The sequence below is a fragment of the Schistosoma haematobium genome, chromosome 1, assembly GCF_000699445.3.
Source record: "Schistosoma haematobium chromosome 1, whole genome shotgun sequence".
Lineage (NCBI taxonomy): Eukaryota > Metazoa > Platyhelminthes > Trematoda > Strigeidida > Schistosomatidae > Schistosoma > Schistosoma haematobium.
The window spans coordinates 61401827-61423501 of NC_067196.1; the positions used below are offsets into that span (position 1 = coordinate 61401827).

The 21675-nt window shown below is 37.9% G+C and overlaps 1 protein-coding gene across 2 annotated transcripts; it reads left to right on the plus strand.

Moving 5' to 3' along the window:
- Positions 1 to 2413: 2413 nt before the first annotated feature.
- Positions 2414 to 17557, plus strand: SF3B1_1 (Splicing factor 3B subunit 1; the record flags this gene model as incomplete). 2 transcript variants are annotated; one of them, XM_012946092.2, is made up of 15 exons in its annotated part: positions 2449 to 2464; positions 2506 to 2607; positions 3014 to 3456; positions 3534 to 3821; positions 4678 to 4963; positions 6098 to 6357; positions 8071 to 8292; positions 9180 to 9323; positions 10457 to 11146; positions 12755 to 12976; positions 13596 to 13957; positions 14345 to 14570; positions 14680 to 14912; positions 14982 to 15198; positions 15721 to 17557. In XM_012946092.2, 15 exons carry the CDS (start codon positions 2449 to 2451, stop codon positions 15877 to 15879), a joined length of 3870 nt encoding a protein of 1289 aa, XP_012801546.1. In that variant the 3' UTR covers positions 15880 to 17557. The 2 variants fall into 2 exon arrangements, with proteins under 2 accessions (XP_051074718.1, XP_012801546.1); XM_051209277.1 differs by having other exon boundaries at positions 2414 to 2464; positions 2506 to 3456; positions 3534 to 9323; positions 13596 to 14570.
- Between the last annotated feature and the right edge of the window lie 4118 nt (positions 17558 to 21675).

Consider the following 21675-nt stretch of genomic DNA (forward strand, 5'->3'; position numbering starts at 1 on the left):
ACAAAGTTGTATAGGAGTGGAGAGAAGGGACGGACCTGAAGAACACCACTATATGTCGATAATTCCAATGATAAATCACCATAAGCTCTAACTTGACTTGTAGTGTTCCATTGGAGAACCTGTACAGGGTTGATTGGATTATTTGGTACACATTTCGGTAACATACACTTCCATGAAACCTGACAATCTACAGGGTTTGATGCCGCCTTAATGTCAAGGAATACGACTACAGTCGGATGTTCAGAAGGATGTCTATGTTCAAGAGCCTGGAGAAGGGTGAATCTCTGGTCGATATATCTATATCAAGATCGGAAGCCAGCCTATATTTCTTGTGATTGCACTTCATAGGCGCTAGTTAACCATCGTCGTGTTAATGAAATTAATATTTTAAATAACATACTGTTTAAACCGATTCCTCGAGTTGACACAGGAGGGTTTTTGTTCTTTATTGCAAACTGAGACGATTAGCTATCGAGGCCAGGCAGATGGGATTGTGATGCCGGTCAATTTAACTGTGAAATATGAACCATCATCCCTAGAGATATTTGGGATTAGTCCATCAAAACCTACTGCTCTCCCTTACTCTAGGTTGCTTGCAATATCTTGAACATCATTAAGAGTTAAGGGACTTACGCCAATTCACCACTCGGGCTGCAGGGAGATTATGAGTATCTGAAGTGTGACTGAATGTCATTTGAATTGTTTCCTAATGTGTTCTGCCAATATTTCAATCACATGGACCGGGAGTGACTAATAATTTCGCATGTTTTCATAGTCATATTAACAGCCGGATTTCTAATATCCGTCTGGTCGATAAGCCTGAAGAGTAGTTCACTATCACCTTTTGTTGCTACCTCTGCCATCTATTTTTCTTTCGTTAACAATCACTCCCCACATCCATTGCGTAGGCTTTCTAATTAGCCTACACTTAAGTTGCTTTCGCCCCTTATCGTGTTCGGAGCAAGACGGGATGGATTTCCAATCATCTATCACTTTGGTATATGCGTATGTTTTTACTAACGGTTAGTAGAGATACAAGGTAGAATCACTACTGTATGCGTCTGTCCATGGGACGCAGCTGATTAATGCACGTTAATTGTCCTTTGGCGAGGATCAACTGATTGTTCGACAGTCAGCGACCTGTTTGCCAAATGATTTAGCCGGAACCTAGGGATGTTTTACTGGTCCCACACTTTGGGTACTAGAATTTAATGCCTGACGAATGCAAATGGTAGGTTTGCTAAGGGTTGTCCACGGTCACGTATATTGGCTGTCGTTAAAATGGTCAAATTCTTATGGATTAAATAAACAGTTGTTTAATGAACAAACACGAACTTTCAAGCATTTCGAGCGTTCTTTCAAAAGCGTCATATTTAAGCATCAATGTAAATAGATCTCAAAAGTAATTGGGAAGAACTTGATCATTATGAGTTATTTGTAAGTACTCCAAAAATGTCAGCTTCTGAAAGCGTAGAATTGTTGAGGTGGACTGAAATCCTTAGAATTGGTTTATTTATACTACCTAACTACAAGTCTTAATCCTGGAGTACGGTTGACTGGAAAGATATAGTTGGGTGATCTATATAGTATTAAGTTGAAGATATACTACCCAATAACTTCCTATTCTGCCCCACCCTAACACGGCGGTCGAAAGATTTGTCATCTCTGGTGCAATTTAGGTGACGAATTAAATCATATCAGGCAGAGATCGATTTAAACCTAGAGGGAAAGAAAGCGTGGTATAGACCGTTTTGCAACCATATTGGTTCATGTTTCGATCACACTTATCCAGTTATTCAACCTACACAGGTTAATATTGACCTTTTTAAGCTGTGATACCCGGTTCATAGCCAAGTGACCGGTTTCAAAAATTGGTATTATAAATTCACCTATACTGTTAGATCACTAAGGTGCAGGTTTAAGTTATCGGAGATGTCACGGATATTCAAGGTCTGACAAAGCTCTTGTCCGTAACACATTTGTAATCATAAGATCCCAAACTCAGTTAAATCACAAGTCAGTAGTGAACGAGTTTGAAGATACATTTGGAATGTATTCGATATGTCATGGGCATTGATCACATCTGGCTTTTAATTGCGATGATTGCCTTGCACAGTGTGTCCAGTGGTGTTCTGGTGAAGATGCATGACCAAAGCCTTCAGCCAGGGTTTGTTCAGTAAAACTAATGAGATCAATATTGATGTCAAAGACTTGCAGAGCTGTTGACTTAGGGATTTATTTACCCCTACAGTGTCATCAAGAATATCTATTGTCACATTGAACGGTTTATTGGATGTATAAAGGGTAGAAACAAACTGAGTAATAAAAGAAAAGTGTTTTTTGTGTTACTAAAAATTCTGTTTGTAATTGGATTTCGATCATCTGTATAACCTCGTTTAAAAGTACACTTCGTAATTTGAGGCGGTCAACACTAAAAACTGACGCAGGATGACCACTGAAAATGGTATGTTAAGTGATCATGTCCTCTTACGACTATCCTTTTAGGTGAGATTCGCCGTCCAACTATTGCTGATCGTGAGGATGAATATCGTTCGCGTCGTCGATTGCTGATGATTTCCCCAGCAAGAGTAGACCCGTTCGCTGACGGTATGTATACAAACAGCGTTTTTATTGTTTATCAGCATTTATCCTTAAGTTATTACCCCATCTAAGAACGAATTTTTCTTTTTTGTATAGCGATGTGGTGTCCAGCGGGGCTTATTTTTTGTGTAAGGTTAGGGCGTTTGGTAAGTGCATATGATTAGGTGATTGTTTAGTTCTTATACATTCTACGCAATCCAAACTCTTTTACAGCGATTTCGCATCATTCAACCTTGAAGCAATCTCTTGGTTCGGAAACGATGGCCCGGGATAAACCCATCACGTGCGTCATTTTTTTATGATGTTAAATTATTTGTATAGTTCTCTAATGCCTAATTTGTCTTTGCTTCTTTTTATTTATATTTATTTCTGCGCACCACTGACAAATAATTTGATGAATTGGCGTTTGTAGGCGACCAAACACCGGATCACCGTCTATCAACGTACAAAGATATCATGCTTAATCAGCAACTCACCAAGGAACAACGAGCATTGCAGGCAGAGATAGCTGAAAGAGGTAAGACTGGGACGCTACGAATGGACTCAGAAGTTCCCACGAAAAGACGTAGATGGGATCAGCCTACCACAGATGTCAACGGGACTAAGAATGACGCACCAACTCCTGCTGCTACTCCATCAACTCCGAAGCGTTGGGGAGATGACGCACTCACTCCTTCACGTCCACCCTCTACACTTACAGGAGTCTCAACCCCTGGAAGCCGGTCACAGTGGGATGACACTCCCGGGAGAGCAAAAGACCCTGGCGCAACCCCTGGACAAAGCGTTAGGCAATGGTCAGAAACTCCCCTTTTTGCAGCTACTCCAGGTCGAGAAACAGGAAGTTCTGCATTTGGTGTAAGTATTGAGACTGGTGAATTTCATGCCGCTAACTTATTCCTCGTGCTAATACTTTTAATTTTTTCCCGTTCTAGGGGACACCTAGTGCTAGACGTAACCGTTGGGACGAAACTCCTCACACTGAAAGGTATGGTGCCGATACACCAGGTCATGGTGCTGGATGGGCAGAAACCCCCAGAGCTGATCGAACTCCTGGCGGTGTAGAGTCAATTCAAGACACACCATCTTCAATGGTTTATGGACCAGGCTCCACTCCATCAAGCATTGCTGCTGCGGCCGCACTTGCCGTTAAGCGCAGATCTAGATGGGACGAAACTCCACTAAAAGCAGGATCAACTCCAGGTGGTTTAACACCATCTCAGGTTAGTAGCGGTAATGTATTTCGTCTTTAGACTTCATATTGGTGCAACAAATGATTTTATTTTTACTGTGTACCTTTTCATGTTAAAAATTTCGAATTTAGTGTAGAACCGCTGACCTTAACAAACAACTAACCTTTTAGTATAATCCAGCTAGCTAAGAGCTTTGGCAAGCAAAAATATCTGCCAACAATAATTTAGTGCTGACTTGTCGCTGATAACTAAGAATATTTCAATATTAGCAACAAATTTATTCAGTAGTACCAAACGATAAGCATTTAAATCTCGTGTACGGTACTCCCTGAATTTATCAAGTCAGCCCATCAAATAAACATTTCTGTAGACTTCAAGACGTATCTAACAAATCCTAAAATGTTGATTGCCAAGATTAAACAAAGTAAAGAATTAGTTGAATGATTTTCAAACTATTTAAAACGACCTACTAAATTATCCTTGAATATTTGGGGATGTATCAGCTATGCATGTTATTGCTTTCTTGTTTCGTGTCCATGATTTCGTTAGGTTTTCGGTCCTAAGTACTCACAGCACCTGTAGGTTGCAGTTTTCAAGAGCACCTTAGTGATTTTTTATTTTATGATATAAAAGCGTGTATCATCGTAGCATTCACTGTTTCGAGTTGCCAAAAATGTACTGATGAAAGTCGGTTAGGGATAAAACACTGGCGTGTTGTATAAGTTAATAAAACAGCGCGGTCCATAAGTTGGTCTTCTAAACTTCAACGATCATCTATATGTCATTTCTCTCTCAGCATGTCGCAGAAACTAGACAAAGCCGATACACATATGTGATTTAGATCCCTATAATAGGTGTCATCGTTCTTTATTGTTTTGATTTTTAGACTCCGGGCAGCTTCACACCGTCAAGTGCTATGGGTGGGATAACACCAGGAGCAACTCCTGGAGGCTTTAATGCGGCTAGCGCTTTCACTCCTTCCGGAACTACTCCAACAGGTTTACGGGCTATGGCTATGGCCACACCAAATTTCGGGTCTGCTGCCATAACAATACCAGGAGCAGGAATCCCAATGACTCCCGAACAGTTACAAGTATATGCTTGGCAGAAGGAGATCGATGATCGAAACAGACCTCTAACTGATGAGGATTTAGATGAGTTGTTGCCTCCAGGTACGAGTTGTTCGGTTTTACTAAGTTATTCACTGAATTTCAACTATTTCTTTCACCAATCTTGTGTTAGTTTGAAAATATGAACTTATTTGTTGCAGATAAAACTTACTGAGTCCATCATCTCTACCATGCCAAGTATATTTAAGCAACATATAACAAGTTATCATATTTCAGACAAAAAATAAAGTAAATGTGAGCTTTTAAATAGCTAACTGCTACTTTCACACTATGTTGGGTTTTCTAACATAAACCTTTAATTGTTTATCATTGGTTAGACGACAGTCCAACGATTGTTTCTGTTTCTAAACATCATTCGCGGTGGCCTACACATCCCTTAATTCATGTTCACTCATCTCATACTGTGCATTCTTCGATAAACAATAATGAACGGTTTATGACATGGTAAAAAATAAGGGGGAGTTCTGTCACCTCTACATTTTTCAACACATTTTGACTAGATGGGATTCTAAAGGTTATGCGTGTCATCATATGTCTCAGGATAAAGGCTGTTAGCATTCGTGCTGTTGTGTTTATTGTATTGAGTGTAAATAGAATCGCGTTTTTACCCCAACTTTCTCATTACCTGTTGTTTTTTTAAGGGTTTTGTGATTTGTTCGCAATGTCATCTTTTCGCTCTGTGCGGGGCATATTTGGCGGTGCTCCATTATAAAAAAATATTCCTCCCAAATAATTATGCCAAATAACGACGCCCTTTGTTAGTTGGCGGGTCAGTACTTAAAACATCCCTACCATTTTATTTGGTGCACACTTACAATTTTGTTTATATATTTGACTTCCTCGAGTGACTGCCTTTATTTTTACGCCAGTCACCTGCGATTCCGATAGATCGCGGATTTGTAATTTCTTTTTATCGTATATTAAGTCAAGACCAAACCTACCCAGTCTGTCGGCTATTAATGTTATTCGTTTCAGCGAGACGTATCATTTCAGTTAGCTTCACGACCAGGGATAGTCTCATGTCTGCATTTCATGGAAAATGAGATCTTTACTGCTGTTAACTAACCAACATCAATAACAATCAAGTTGTCATTTTTTCTGCTACAGTTGCACACATAACTGTTGGGTAAACAATTTTGTGTATAAAATTTAATATACTGATTCACTTGTCTCCAGGCTATAAGATCATGCCACCGCCCGCCGGTTACGTCCCAATAAGGACTCCTGCTCATCGATTGGTAGCAACACCAACTCCAATGATTGGAGGGACTCCAATGGGCTTTAGAATCGGCACACCTGATATTGGAACAACAGCTGGGTTTGGTATAAATGCAACTGGAGGTAATGCTGCGGCTCTTGGTGACATGCAACCGAAAGGAGCTAACTTACCCATGATGAGACCTGATGATCTACAGTATTTTGATAAACTGCTACAAGTTAGTTAATCTGAATATTTATTTACAATTTTATTACGCCAGAAATAATTTCTATTCACTAAACAATTTCTTTTTGGAACTATCACTTTTCGTGTAAGTTTAGTTCAAAATCTGAGAAGTATACAAACACCTAACTTGATTGTTCTAAACCATCTTGATGCTTCGACAAAACCTTGTTTCATCATTTTCCAGTGCTTTAATTACTAATGACTGTCCTGAAGCATTATTAATAGAAGTGTTGATGGTCTTTCTTCCTGTACTATATCCTTATTGCAATCTTTCTTTTATATATTACCACCTCTGAATTAACTACTTTTATGAATCCGGCGTCCATCTTGTTGTGTTAATGAGATATGGCAACTTGGACCGATGCACATATGTGCCTGGTCCTACGTTGTAGCTGACTGACTGACTGTTAATGGTCGGAAAGTAGGTACGTTCCCTTGAGTACATCTTAACCCAAGGTTTACGGACAATGTCACGTTACGTTGTTTTAGTATACAGGATCCTCAAGCTCCGGTTTGTCAATAGCATCTATTGTATGCTTTTTGTATTATCTGTGAATAACTCCTTTTTCAGGATTAGTAAACTATCTTAACAGCTGTAATCCATGTTACATAACTCACTGTTAATTAATTGGAAATTCGTGAATCTATGAACCTGATGTACTCGCAGTCATTTAGACTACCCATACAGAAAAAGTTAATGAATCATCTTTGCAAAACTTTTGATATCTTAACATCTGTCTATCAGAAGTCAAATTTGTTACTTCGATTCATGTAATCTAGACAAATATCTGTCACGCTCAATTGCTCCAGGCTTGAAATTCCGAAAGAATTCCATATGTTCAGATACCACTATCTCTGTAGGACTAATGACCTTCACTTAAAGTGGTTGTTCTGAACCTCTGTGTCATGTTAAATCATGTTGGGAATTGGAATTCATCTGATGTAGTTGTCTTTTAGCACTGACTTTAGTGTTCCGAATACATTCTTAAAATATTACGCATCATTTGATTCATAGATTCACTTGTTCCAACTCGTATATATAGGTCGGTCAGCTGTAGGTGGTTGCATTCATAACGGTAAATGTATTGACTAAATCTTGACTTCGGTAGTTTCTGAGTCACAAGCACACGAAGAGGTATCCTGGTGCCAGCCATGACAGCATTAGTCTATCAAGTCATTTATGACACTGAACTATCATCAAAATCTCCATGTTTAATTCACTTTTCGTACCAATTTTTGTGTGGGAAGTTTCTTAGTTTTCGTTTTCAGAAGTTTTGCCACTTGTTTAATTAGTGATCTATTATACCTCTTAGCAGGTGGTTTTCTTAGGGAACCACACCCCGAGCCTTTGATCTGAAGGTCTAATCCACAAGGCAGTGGAGCAACGTCAGGAGATGCAGTCCCATAGTAGCCGGTGACCAACAATAGGCCATTTTTACCCTCAGAATCCTGGAGTCCATATGCACAATTGGTTTGGAATCAGGGTTTACCAACTCCCCGGGTCCACTAGCCCGGTTAAACCGCTTCTCTTCCTCTCGATTTCGTAAACAACACTCACCACGAGAAGGCAGTGAGTAGGACTTCCTTTGGAGTGGCTGTATACGCGTGGTCATGTGAGAACATTTGGAGGTGAATATCAAGTTGCATCTCACTTTCCGTACAAGCTTTTTGTTAATTTTTAAAATACATTTTCTCTTTGTTAAAGGATGTCGATGAGGACACTCTTCCACCCGAGGAGGCACGTGAAAGAAAGATAATGACATTTTTACTCAAGATAAAAAATGGTACTCCTCCAATGCGTAAGTCAGCCCTAAGGCAAATCACTGAGAAAGCAAGGGAATTCGGTGCAGGGCCTCTGTTCAAACAAATATTACCCCTTCTGATGTCTCCTACATTAGAAGATCAAGAACGCCATTTGTTAGTGAAGGTAAATTAGACCTCTCAATTATGTCTACAATCTCAGCATTTTTGTTTATACATCTACACAGTTTCTTAATTGTTTTAAACCTGTTTCATCATTACAAATATTGATTGTCATATTTATTTCTATGCTTTCTTTTCAGTATGCATTTAAAATTGAGCACCACTTTTCAATTCATTAATATCCAATCTGTAGAACTTTATAATACTGCTTTGAATAAAATTACAGGGAAGACAAACACACTATATAGTGTTTGTTATTCATTTTTGTTCATAAATCGTATGATTAACCTGAGAAAATCTTGTCAGGTTTGTTTCATGTTCCGAGTTTATCTTAACGAAAACATTCATCTGGCAAGACTATAATTTGTGGTCGAACCAAGAAAATTCAAGATAGGAGGTCTTGGATTTGGGTGCAAAATTCATTCGTTTGGCTATATGACATTTTGATATTATAGCTGATGTCGGTTCGTGATGAAAACCTCAACTGTAGTTCCTAACCTTAACTTCCGATTCTACGTCCCAATCTCAATTTCTTGCATTAATTTACAACCCACCCTAGTAGGGGGAATTTCCTTACAATCACTTTGGCGTCTCAAAGGTCATCCGTAAACTAGTTCCACCCATTCATCTATATTACTATCGTGCATCCAATATTGTTGTTGGAACCATTTCCATCTTGAAAATCCAGACAATTCTATATGTCGTCCATAACTTTATGATCTGCGTCAGACCCAGTTTTGATCCTTTATTTAGTATTAAATAATTACGATGTAATGCATTTTTTAGTATCAAATTTGAGTCATAACCATACAGTCCTGTCATCTGATGTACTTTATCTTTAACCTTCAGGTAAAACAAACATGAGTTTTATTCACCTTTTTATTTCGGTAGGTCATCGATCGTATTTTGTATAAACTGGACGATCTTGTCCGCCCTTTTGTGCACAAAATTTTGGTTGTTATTGAACCTCTACTTATTGATGAAGATTATTACGCTCGTGTCGAGGGGCGTGAAATAATATCTAATCTCGCAAAAGTAAGTGAAAAAAGTATGCTTGTACATTGATTTCCCATATTAAGTGATAGTATGTCCAATTAATACAAAGGCAACTAAAAGTAATGAAACCTCAAAAAAACGGCTTCAGAAGAAACAAAACTAACTTCACTTGTGTATGTACTGAGGTCCAATCTACGTCAATTAACCTGCATGGTGATAATCGTGCACTGCGGATGAAAATGGCGATCATTTACTTAAGCTTTCATCTCAACTATGTATGTCTTGCAGATGCACCCGCCAACATATCTCCAAGGATTTTAATATCAAATGCTCGTTCCTTTTTAAAATTTCCCTCTTATAGTATGCATCTTCAACCAAAATTCAAGTAACTTTTATTGGTGATAACAATATTCGAGGTGGGCCTAAGAAAAGCATAAAGTTCAAGAAGTGTAAAACTTGGCGTGGGTTTGTTGCAGCCGAAATTTCTCGTCACAGCCAAATCAAGACATAACCAGATGGAATTAAATCACAATGCTAATTGTAATTAAGTAGGACAAAACAAATCACAATAGAGACACTGATTATTCCCGTATTAATACGATAATATAAATACACATAATTCAGCGTTGGTGTGGTCGTGCTCTTTTTAAATACCACAACTGTAGTGAAATTTATACATCAATCTATTTCATAAAAATTTAACGGGGATTGGATGTAAAGTTAATCTAATAAAAGCTATGTAACTGGTTTCCCGCTGTTAGCTGTAGGAAGTCCTTTCTAGTTTTGCTTTGTATTGTTTCGAAATTAAACTTTTGTTTAAATTAAATAAATCACCAAATTTGAATCAAAGTTTGCTATCTGAAAGGACATCTTCGTAAAACCGACAGATTATTTCGTTTTAATGTAATCCAACTCAATACCCAAGTACTCATTCATGGGACCGATTCTTAGACTTTCATTTCGTTGCTTGATGAAATTCATGTTGCACATGCTTTTAGACCTAATATAAGGTGAGCGCTAACTAACCTCTACTTGGTTAGTGCTGATAGTACGATAAGGGTGACAGTCATTTGTAAACTCGTTCCAAATTATATGTTCGTGACTTTCATGTATAATTATTAGTAACATTTTTTTAGTGAATAACCTGACATTTTAATATTTATATCAAATAGGCTGCTGGACTCGCTACTATGATTTCTACTATGCGTCCCGATATTGATAATATGGACGAATATGTGCGTAATACAACTGCAAGAGCGTTTGCTGTCGTTGCATCAGCTCTAGGAATCCCTAGTTTGTTGCCATTTTTAAAAGCCGTTTGCAAATCTAAAAAATCTTGGCAAGCTAGACATACTGGCATCAAGATTGTTCAACAAATATCCATCCTTATGGGTTGTGCAATTCTACCGCATTTACGATCTTTAGTGGAAATTATTGAACACGGGTTAGTTGATGAACAACAAAAAGTTCGCACCATTACAGCATTAGCTTTGGCCGCTCTTGCTGAAGCAGCCACTCCTTATGGCATAGAATCATTTGACTCAGTTTTGGAACCTTTGTGGCGTGGTATAAGAACTCATCGAGGCAAAGGTTTAGCCGCTTTCCTAAAAGCTATTGGCTACCTCATCCCCCTAATGGATGCAGAGTATGCCAATTATTATACTCGTGAAGTTATGTTAATTTTAATCCGTGAGTTTCAGTCTCCTGATGAAGAAATGAAAAAAATTGTTCTTAAAGTAGTCAAGCAGTGCTGTGCAACAGACGGTGTCGAACCTGATTATATTAAGTCGGAAATTCTACCACCGTTTTTCCGTAGCTTTTGGACACAACGTATGGCTCTAGATCGGCGCAATTACAGACAGGTATTTTTTTTTACGTTTTTTGTTGTATTGTAATTTAATCTTGATGAATGCTAATTTTTTGACCTCATATCCACAAAAGAAAAGAACTTTTAACCTACCTAGTGCTGAACTCTATGTTCCCGATTCGCATTAATATTTGCTCGTACCAAGTTCCCTAATCAGTCACAAACACTAAACTTGGCAAAAGTTCGCGTATACCCACATTCTCACTTTTCATACCAGTATAGAGAGAAGTTAACAATATAAAGATTTTTAAAGTGAGATGATAATAGTATCAGTGAACGTGAAAGAAATCTAAGCTTGATGAATATAGACCATAAGAACAAATAAAAGTCGAGTTAAAAATGTATGGAATAATGTTGAAACCCAGGATATGGAAGTCGATAAAAGATTAATGCAACTGCACCAGTTTGACCGGTTTTCTGAAATGTCACTTAAAATTTCCAGTCATAGGTTATGATTATCACGTTGATCCTAACCAACTAGTCTATATCTCTTGACAAGGCTCAGGACACCAGACAATGATATGAACTAATCCCATATCTTAGTACTAGGTGTACGTCTTTTTTGAATATAATTTATTAGGAAATTTATGCCTTATATATGCAAAATATCCAAATAAAATAGCATGACTATAAGCTGTTTGTCGGCTAGCAAATGGGTAGTCAATAATAGAAAATAAAAGTCTCTAAACAACCAAAGATTATTCATTTGTGGCTCTCGATGCTGTATTATTTCAAACTTCAACAGAATAAAACTTTACACAATTATTTTAGACAAAATTAACTATATATAGAGGTTGTGTAGCTTATAAACTGGTCAAATCAAAATTATATTTGGTGGTTTTCCAACACTTGTTGAACTTGTCAATCACAGATTTCGCTTAAGACACCAGCTTTCAAATTGCTAATAAGAAAAATTGTCACAATTAACAGTTTAGATAACGGACTAAAATTGCTGAAAAAAGAAAGGTGATTTGTCATATTAAAGTCTAAGTATCATTGATCTTCATTCAGAAATTTTGCATAAGGTATTTACACTTAACAAATCTCATCGTAAGGACGCACGGAAACAGTTTATTTTTCCCATACAAGTAAATTTCACTTAATTATACAGCGAATTGTGATTTCATAACCTGTCTGATAATTTTGGGGGGTTCTGCAATTTTACTACTGTTGTCATTATATTGTGTCTCATAAATTTTCTGAAAAACAACTTGGATCAGTAACCGTAGTCAAGTGACTTTAAACTGTTTATCATCTTCAAAGCCCTTTACACTTCAATTTATCCTAGATTTCGTAAATAAGGATATTTTTTAGTTCCAGATCACTACTGAACTTATTTTTGAAGTCAATTAAATGTGTTATGCAATTGCTGATAGTAAAATCTTTTATGTGGAGTACGACGAAGAAAATCCCCAGACATGTGATATGCTAGTCGTATAGCCTCATCATAATTGAGTATAATATTTCTTTTTCTCACCGTTTTATTAAGAAGTAATTGTCACTCAGCTCATTATCAATTTTCGGTCACGAATTAAAATAGTTAGTTTGGTCTTATTACCTTGTACATAAGAAGATGCTTTATTTTCTCTCTTATTATTGTTAGCTGGTTGATACAACTGTGGAAATAGCAAATAAAGTCGGTGCAGCTGATATCATCTCTAGAATTGTAGATGACCTCAAAGATGAGTCCGAACCTTATCGTAAAATGGTTATGGAGACTATCGAAAAAGTTATGTCTGCACTAGGAAGCACAGAAGTTGATGCTCGACTTGAAGAGCAATTAATCGATGGTATATTATATGCTTTCCAGGAACAAAGTACCGAAGTGAGCTACTTGTAAATATTTCATATTTCCAATAAGTAAATTATTCGTCACTCTTTTGGATTACTGTTCATATGCTTTCCTTTTATAAATTCACTAACGTGAATTTAAAGTTTCTGAAGTATCCAGGGTTCAATGGAACTTCTGCTTGCTTTTATGCGTATAGTTTTAAATGAGTAGTATCTTAGTAGTCATTATCTCCAAATTTTTAAATAAGCGGTTTACAAATCGAATTAAACAGTATAGGGTCCTGCTGAGTTTACTAATTATGAACAATAGCCCAATTATCTAAACATTCGGTTTCCATCTAATGGGTTGCCGGTCAGTATGAATCTTGTTTTATTGCCTGCTAGTTCAAATGCAAGTGCTAATGATGCTCCTCGTTCGTTGATTGACTTCTCTGTACTATTCATAGGGTGGTAGGCTTAGTCCTAAAATAGGTTCTTTAATCTCTGAAACGTTTTTAAAATGAAGGATATATGTTTGTTCAAGTTCCCTCAACTATACCAGCTTATTAAAACACCAAGCTGAATTCTTGTCGTTTGCTTGTTTTTAAGTGCATTAAGCCACATTTTCACACTATAGACTTATATGCATTCTTTTGATATCTTTTAATACTCAGGACGCTGTCATGTTGATTGGTTTTGGAACTATTGTACAATCACTTGGTAAACGTGTTAAGCCGTACTTGCCCCAAATATGTGGTACAATCTTATGGCGTCTTAATAACAAATCGGCTAAAGTTCGTCAGCAGGCAGCCGACCTTATTAGTCGTATCGCTGGTGTAATGAAAGTGTGTCAAGAAGAAAAACTAATGGGTCATTTGGGTGTAGTTTTATATGAATACCTTGGTGAAGAATATCCAGAAGTACTTGGAAGTATTTTGGGTGCCCTTAAGGCTATTGTAAATGTAATTGGTATGACCAAAATGACTCCTCCAATTAAAGAACTTTTGCCAAGATTGACACCAATATTGAAAAACAGGTTAGTTCTAAATGTTATTGTTCATTATCGCTAAATGGTATACAACATGGTCGTTTTCAGTCAGCTTACCAGCGACTTATATTTTGATCATCGGTTTTACTGATGTTTTGTCGATATCTGAGGATTGCGACTTTAAACCTCTTTTCCATACATGCAATTAAAATAATGAATGGTACTATTTAAACTTGTACCAATCTAACTCGCTTTTTTATTCTCTGAAGAAGCGACTTACACTATGTCACGAAACATCAGAAATTCAGTTGTCTAGTTACTGAGGTATTACAAGTGTATAATCAATTTTCTTATAAACAATCATTCCACCCTACATTCAATAAGTTTGATATTATCTAGTTAAGCCTTGGTAATGATACTCTTCTTGTTTTCTAGGCATGAAAAAGTAGAAGAAAACTGTATCGATCTTGTTGGACGAATAGCAGACCGTGGGTCGGAGTATGTCTCTTCTAGAGAATGGATGCGTATCTGCTTTGAACTCTTGGAATTATTAAAAGCACATAAAAAATCAATTCGACGAGCAACTGTCAACACTTTTGGTTATATTGCCAAAGCAATCGGTCCACATGATGTTTTAGCGACTCTGTTAAATAATTTAAAGGTGAGTTGTTTAGAGCTTATTTGTCAAAGCCAGTTACAGTCTATTTGTTGTTATCTTCTTCACTTTCATTTGTGTTTTCCATTTTAATATTCTTAATTTTTCTCTTCAGGTTCAAGAGCGTCAAAATCGTGTTTGCACAACTGTTGCCATTGCTATTGTTGCAGAGACATGTAGTCCATTTACTGTTTTACCTGGTCTTATGAATGAATATAGGGTCCCTGAACTAAATGTTCAAAATGGTGTTTTAAAATCACTGGCTTTCATGTTCGAGTATATTGGTGAAATGAGCAAAGACTACATATATGCCGTAACTCCTCTGTTAGAAGATGCACTAATGGACCGGTAACTAAAAAATCCTTAATATACTCTTTTTCTATGCGGTTTGCTAACCTAATGTATTTTTCCTTTTAGTGATCTTGTGCACAGACAAACTGCAATGACTGCAGTAGCTCATATGGCTCTTGGTGTATATGGGTTTGGGTGTGAAGATGCTCTTCTGCATCTCCTGAACGTCGTTTGGCCTAATGTCTTGGAAACTTCACCACATGTCATTCAGGCTTTCATGTTTTGCATTGAAGGTCTCCGTGTTGCACTTGGTCCTAACAAAGTACTTCAGTATTGTCTTCAAGTAAGTTCTGCCTAAATATGAGATATTTAAATCTGTTGGAAAAAGTTTTTATTAGAGAATCTTCATTGAGTTTTCCTATTTCTAGCTAAGGTATTGGAAACAATTAGTCTTTAATTATTATTTTGCACTTACACTTACCAAGAAAGAGATAAACATTTGCATAAGTGTTTTGAATATCTTTGTCCTATCGCTTCTGAATGAGGCTATATTCTCCTTCAAACAAAAACTACATGGTGTGCAGAAAATCACCCTTTTGAATTAAAAAAAGATCTTTCACAACTGTTAAAAAACAATCATACATAAGTCGAAACAAATGTGATATTTTTACCATGATTACGAAAACGATAAACGGTCCCTAGAATCAATTTCCTCCAACTTTTAAGCTTTTCTTATCAGCTTGGTTGAATAAATAGTGAAAACTTTCGATCCACACATATCATACGCTATTCTTCTTTTTGAAAAATATATTGTTTATTTTTAACAGGATATTTTACATATTTTTGTGTTTTTCGTTCCTCTCAGGGCTTATTCCATCCTGCTAGGAAAGTGAGAGATATGATGTGGAAAGTGTACAATACTATTTACATTGGTAATCAAGATGGCTTAGTTTATGGTTTCCCACGTATTCCTGACGAACAAGATCACACTTATATCCGACATGAATTGTCTTATATTTTGTGAAAATGTATTTGTCAGTATGATCACAATCCTATTTACTTCTTATTTTCACTCCCAGACTTTGATGTTTTGTTACTATTGCATTCTTGTCCTTCAAATAAGTTCCTGATATCAGGATCTATTAACTCCTACGGTTTTACACATCGTCGTGGTCTTGTATTTAAACCAATTTTTTTCGGATTAATAAATCAGTTAAATTGACTCATGTGCTTTCTAATATTCTGTTCAGATGGGTGATGTGAGTGAATTTCTGACTTCATAATTTAGAAATTAATGCCACAAAGGTTCCCTATGCTATTAAATCGCTATCGTTAATCTTTCAAAAGTAGGGATAGGAGCGATCCGAAAACTAATCGATCTCATGTTAAATTTGACGAAGCCACCGTTTTATCTACTAAATTATTAATAAAAAACGCCAATTTTCGGCGTCACCAATTTCGAGACTTACTATCCAGAGTCTCTAGTTATCATATACGCTTTTCGCGTGAGCCCTACTCAGAAAGTTTGGACCTCCTGTGACAATTAAGTTTTAAATCCACAAACTTACCTCTGATATTTGCTTGCAACAGTATTTGTAGTTAATCTCTGTTATTTGAAAATGAGTTTGTTGATCGTCGAAACAATAGGCTTACCAATAAGTCACGCACTTCTACTTCATAGCTAGTTAATTCAAATGTGATGTATTTGAATTCAAGTTGTAAGAAGAGGTTGGTAGGTAGCTTGCTGTCAATAAATTTGGTACAGCGAATTGTAGTTGGTAGGTCCTGGGTTCGAGCCCCGCGTGGTGCGGGATCGTGGATGCGCACTGCTGAGGAGTCCCATACCAGGACGAAACGGCCGTCCAGTGCTTCCAGGTTTTCAATGGTGGTCTAGCTTCAACTGACTCATGATTTCAACCTGTGAACTTTCTAAAACTCTCCACAAAACCCACTCTGAGAATTGTAGTCATTTAGTCGGTGGTAAAGCTCACTGTAGATTGTATTTTCTTGGGATGTAAATGAAGGTATACTCTCTAAGTGCGATTGAATCTTATAGTTCATTGACAAGAATTGTTGTACTTTTACACCTAAAGGATTATTGTTGTCTGGGTCCTAGGGTTTAGTACAAAATCAGTTAATCCTTCAGGATGTTCGGACTAAGGCATATGAAACATGTTTTCTAGATTGATAAATGAATCCTGTATTCTTGAATATTGGTCATCGAGTCATCTTTAAGTGAAACTCGAACTAACAGTCTTATTTTACCTTTGCTTCATACAGGTTCGTACTTTTCTGTTGATTATAAAATCATACTCGTAAAAGCATTTTAAAAAACGGAGTGGTTACTCATCTTAAGTCTTATAGTATTTAAGTGTGGCAGTCATGTTGGTTAGTTGTATAGGTGGTGAAGTTGGCTGACCTGACAGAAAGGTAACTAACATAATCACAATCCTTTTTGAATGAGATCAGTTCCTGTGGTCAATCTAGGAAATATATATTCTGCTACCCAATATTCTTTGGAAACAACGCTTCACTTGACTGGTCCTTTATCAGGACAAAAATCGTAAGTGGACAAAAAAGATATTCCAAAAATCTGAACGGCAAAAAACTGCATACACAGGAGTGTCTTATTAATCTATCCGCTAGCACTGGATCAATGAGCTATCACCAACAGTCTGAAAAAAACTTGCACATAACTCTAAAACTAATTTATCAGTTAGAAAATACTCTAAATTAACTTGTCCATTTTAGATTTTCTCAAGGCTAAGTAAGTTTATATCTCATCATTCTTTCGAAACTCAGTGGCAAATAAATATTATGTGCTATTTACCAAATTTCAAAATGATTACTTACGCCTGTTACTCCTCGTGAAGGAGCATAGGCCGCTCATCAGCATTCTCCATCCAACCCTGTCCTGGGCAATCCTTTCCAGCTTCTTCCAGTCATTATTCATCCTTTTCATATCTGTTTCTATTTCCCGACATAATGTGTTCTTTGGCCTTCCTCTTTTCCACTTCCCTTCAGGATTCCAAGTTAGGGCTTGCCTCGTGATGCAGTTTGATGATTTGCGTAGTGTGTGTCCTATCCATTTCCACCGTCTTTTCCTGACTTCTTCTTCAGCTGGAAGCTGGTTTGTTCTCTCCCAGAGAAGGCTGTTGTTGATGGTATCCGGCCAATGAATGTTGAGTATCTTGCATAGACAGCTATTTATAAATACTTGTACCTTCTTGATGGTGGTTGTTGTAGTTCTCCAAGTTTCAGCTCCGTACAGTAGAACTAACTGTCTTGACGTTCGCATTGAAGATTCTCACTTTGATATTGGTTGAAAGTTATTTTGAGTTCCATATGTTCTTCAATTGTAGGAATGCGACCCTTGCTTTGCCAATCCTTGAATTTACGTCTGCATCTGAGCCTCCTTGTTCATCGATGACGCTTCCCATGTATGTGGAGGATTCTACATCCTCCAGAGTTTTGCCATCAAGAGTGATTGGATTGCTGTTCTCCGTTTTGAATTTGAGGACCTTGGTTTTCCCTTTGTGTATGCTGAGGCCTACTGATGCAGAGACTGCTGCTACACTGGCTGTCTTTTTCTGCATCTGTTCGTGTGTATGTGATAGGAGGGCCAGGTCATCTGCGAAGTCTGAATCGTCTAATTGGTTCTGAGCTGTGCATTGTATTCCGTGTTTTCCTTCAGATGTCGAGGTCTTCATAATCCAGTCGACCACCAGAAGAAAGAGGAAGGGAGAGAGTAAATAGCCTTGTCTGACTCCGGTCTTTACTTGGAATGCATCTGTCAGCTGTCCTCCATGCACGACTTTGCATTGTAGTCCGTCGTATGAGTTCCGGATAATATTGACAATCTCAGGAACTCCGTAGTGTCGAAGGAGTTTCCATAACATCCTCCTATCTACACTGTCAAATGCCTTTCCATAATCAATAAAGTTGATGTACAGTGACGAGTTCCACTCAATTGATTGTTCGACGATGATCCGTAGTGTTGTAATCTGGTCTGTGCACGACCGATCCTTACGGAATCCAGCCTGATGATCTTGAAGTTGGGCGACTACTGAATCTTTCATTTGTTTCAACAACACTCTGTTAAAGACTCCCTGGTATTGACAGTAGTGTGATGCCTCTGTAGTTTTCACATTTGCTCAGATCTCCTTTCTTTGGAATTTTGATGAGGTGTCCTTCTTTCCAGTCCATCGGCACTTGTTCCTCCTCCCAAATCTTTTTGAATAGAAGGTGAAGCATGTTTGTAGTTACTTCGATATCTTCATATCCGCTGTTATCTATTCCAACTTTGGCGTTTAGATCTCCCATCAGGATGGTGAGGTCGTTTCTTGGACACTTCGCTATGATTGATTGCAGCCTCTCATAGAATTGATCTTTGATGTCGTCGTTGCTATCATTGGTGTATGCATAACATTGGATAATATTCATTTTGATCCCCTCCTTTGTTTTGAATAATGTTTTGATGATTCTGGATCCGTGAGATTCCCATCCTACAAGTGCATTTCGTGCTACCTTGGACAGCATTAGAGCAACTCCCTGAGTGTGTGGAGCATTTTCCTCTTCGTGACCGAAGTATAGCAGCATCTCTCCCGTATTTAGCCTTTGTTGTCCAGTGGGTTTCGCTGATTCCCAGTACTGCCAATTTGTATCTCCTCATTTCCGTTGCCATTTGACTGTTCTTCCCGGTCTCCCACATTGTTCGGACGTTCCATGTACCTACAAAAATTTTTTGCTCTGGTTGTTAGAAGGGGCATCGGCCTCGTGAATTCCGAAGGAACTCGACTTTCACCATGAGGCGTTATAACTCTTCTAAATGAAGACCTTCTAACTCCCAGGACAGAGTTAAAATGGTTTGAATTATTTTTTTCTGGTTAGCGTATTTTTAGCGAGTTAGTTTTCCACGGGATGGGGTCGCTGACCCCATGCCCAAGCCTCCTACTTCATCCGGGCTTGGGACCGGTAGTAACTCTAGAAGAGCTACAGGCGGAGTTTTCCAAGTGGTGTTATAAGTTAATTTATGTATTCCACAGTCATGCAAGGAGTTAGTTGTTGTTTACGTAGGTCAGTCATAGCTCCTTCAAATAGAATCCGTCTGGTCACTTGGAGTTGGATTAGTTTCCACTACAATCTGGACACACGTCCATGACGAACCTGAGCAAACACTAAGGAAAGATCAATGGCTTCCTTATGGTTAAAATGAAATACACAACATTGATTGGTTATTGTGTGGACAAAAAATTTAAAAGTAGGATTACTTCTTAATGTTTAAGAATCACATTTTTAAGAGTAATACAACCTGAGTAAAGATATTAGAAAAAAATCATTAGATGAATATTGTTATTCTATTTACTGCTTTGTACAGTCACAACATCTTGTATGGACTAATGCTTGTCAAAATTCGGGACAGAAAGTCTTTCTGAATACACGTACATTTGTATCTAATTCTTAAAACACGGACTACTTTTTATTTCGATTTCTATCAGCTTTCTTCGAGTTAAATGACTGGAGCTTAGTTCCTGTTAATATTTGTAAGTAAGAATACATTACCTGGAAATTGTTACCAAATTTTCTCACGATATCTTGGAATAACTGTTATCTCAATGAATGACAGTTTTGATTCAAATGTGCATAACTCAAAACCTCACAATATTAAGTCATCTTTCACTGAGACTGTACAAGTGAAGTGTGTATTCATAAGTGGAACGATAAATCATAAAATTACATTCTTTTTCTTACCAAAATATTTTTCTAAATGAGAAGTTTGAGTGACTGACATTAGTTCGAATAATCCAAATAATTACTCTTTCATCTACAGTTCAGCTTAGGTTCCAGACCTTAGCTGCTACCTTGACGCGGTGGTCGGGCTTGCCTATCGTCATGATCCAACCGAGCTATATTGGCTGGAACATACGTTCCTGTAAGTTTTACCATGCCAGGATGGTTGATTGGAGAACAGTAAGACTAAAAGCAGCAACTCAAGGTCTGAGGGCGAAGTCGTACTGCTGACTGTAGAGGGGTGTGACAGCAGTAAGGTGTTTCCCTCGGACAACCAGCATCTGCAGCGATGCTGCCTTCCCACAAGGAAGGAAGGGGTTGGAAAAGGTTGACCCTAAAAATTTCAAACCTCGCGGATTTCCGTCTCCGGCGGTAAGGCTCTTTGAAGAACGGAGCTAACACATTAAAAACCTCCCACAAAAAGGCCGTGCGCGACCGACCTCAAGTAGTTGTCCCTTGGGCTCTGCGGTCACGCTCCCAGGTCGTTAAGGCCAACATTAATCCAACTTCCTTTTCATGTTCCTCGAGGAATACCCTTCTACAGTGTGGGCATCCGGGAAGTGACAGCAGCATACCCGTAACAGCACATGAGACCAAGTTGGTCACATCCAAATCCTTCCTACTCCTCCTAATACCTCTCTTATCTCCACGACTAACCCTTCACATGTCCCTTTATCACCTCGCACCACCAGAGCAAACGATTTGAGTACGCGGAACATTATTGCTGGTCTCCTGAAACTACACGTAGGAGCTTTTGACGTCCGAACACCGACTCAGCTTAGGTAAATTTACCCCAAATTATTGTTACAACTCGTTTTCCAATCCTGATAAACGACTAATCCAAGTAATAGAGTGTTATGACCTTGCGTCTCCCAATTATTTTGTTTTTGCCAAAATCCCCGTCGCCAATTGTTATGTCCTTGGATGTCTGACTTTTCGATCACACGACTTATCTACCAATCCGAATACGACTTATACGAATCTTCGCACTAGGCCAACCAATGACGTTTAACCGGTGTGGGCAGTTTAG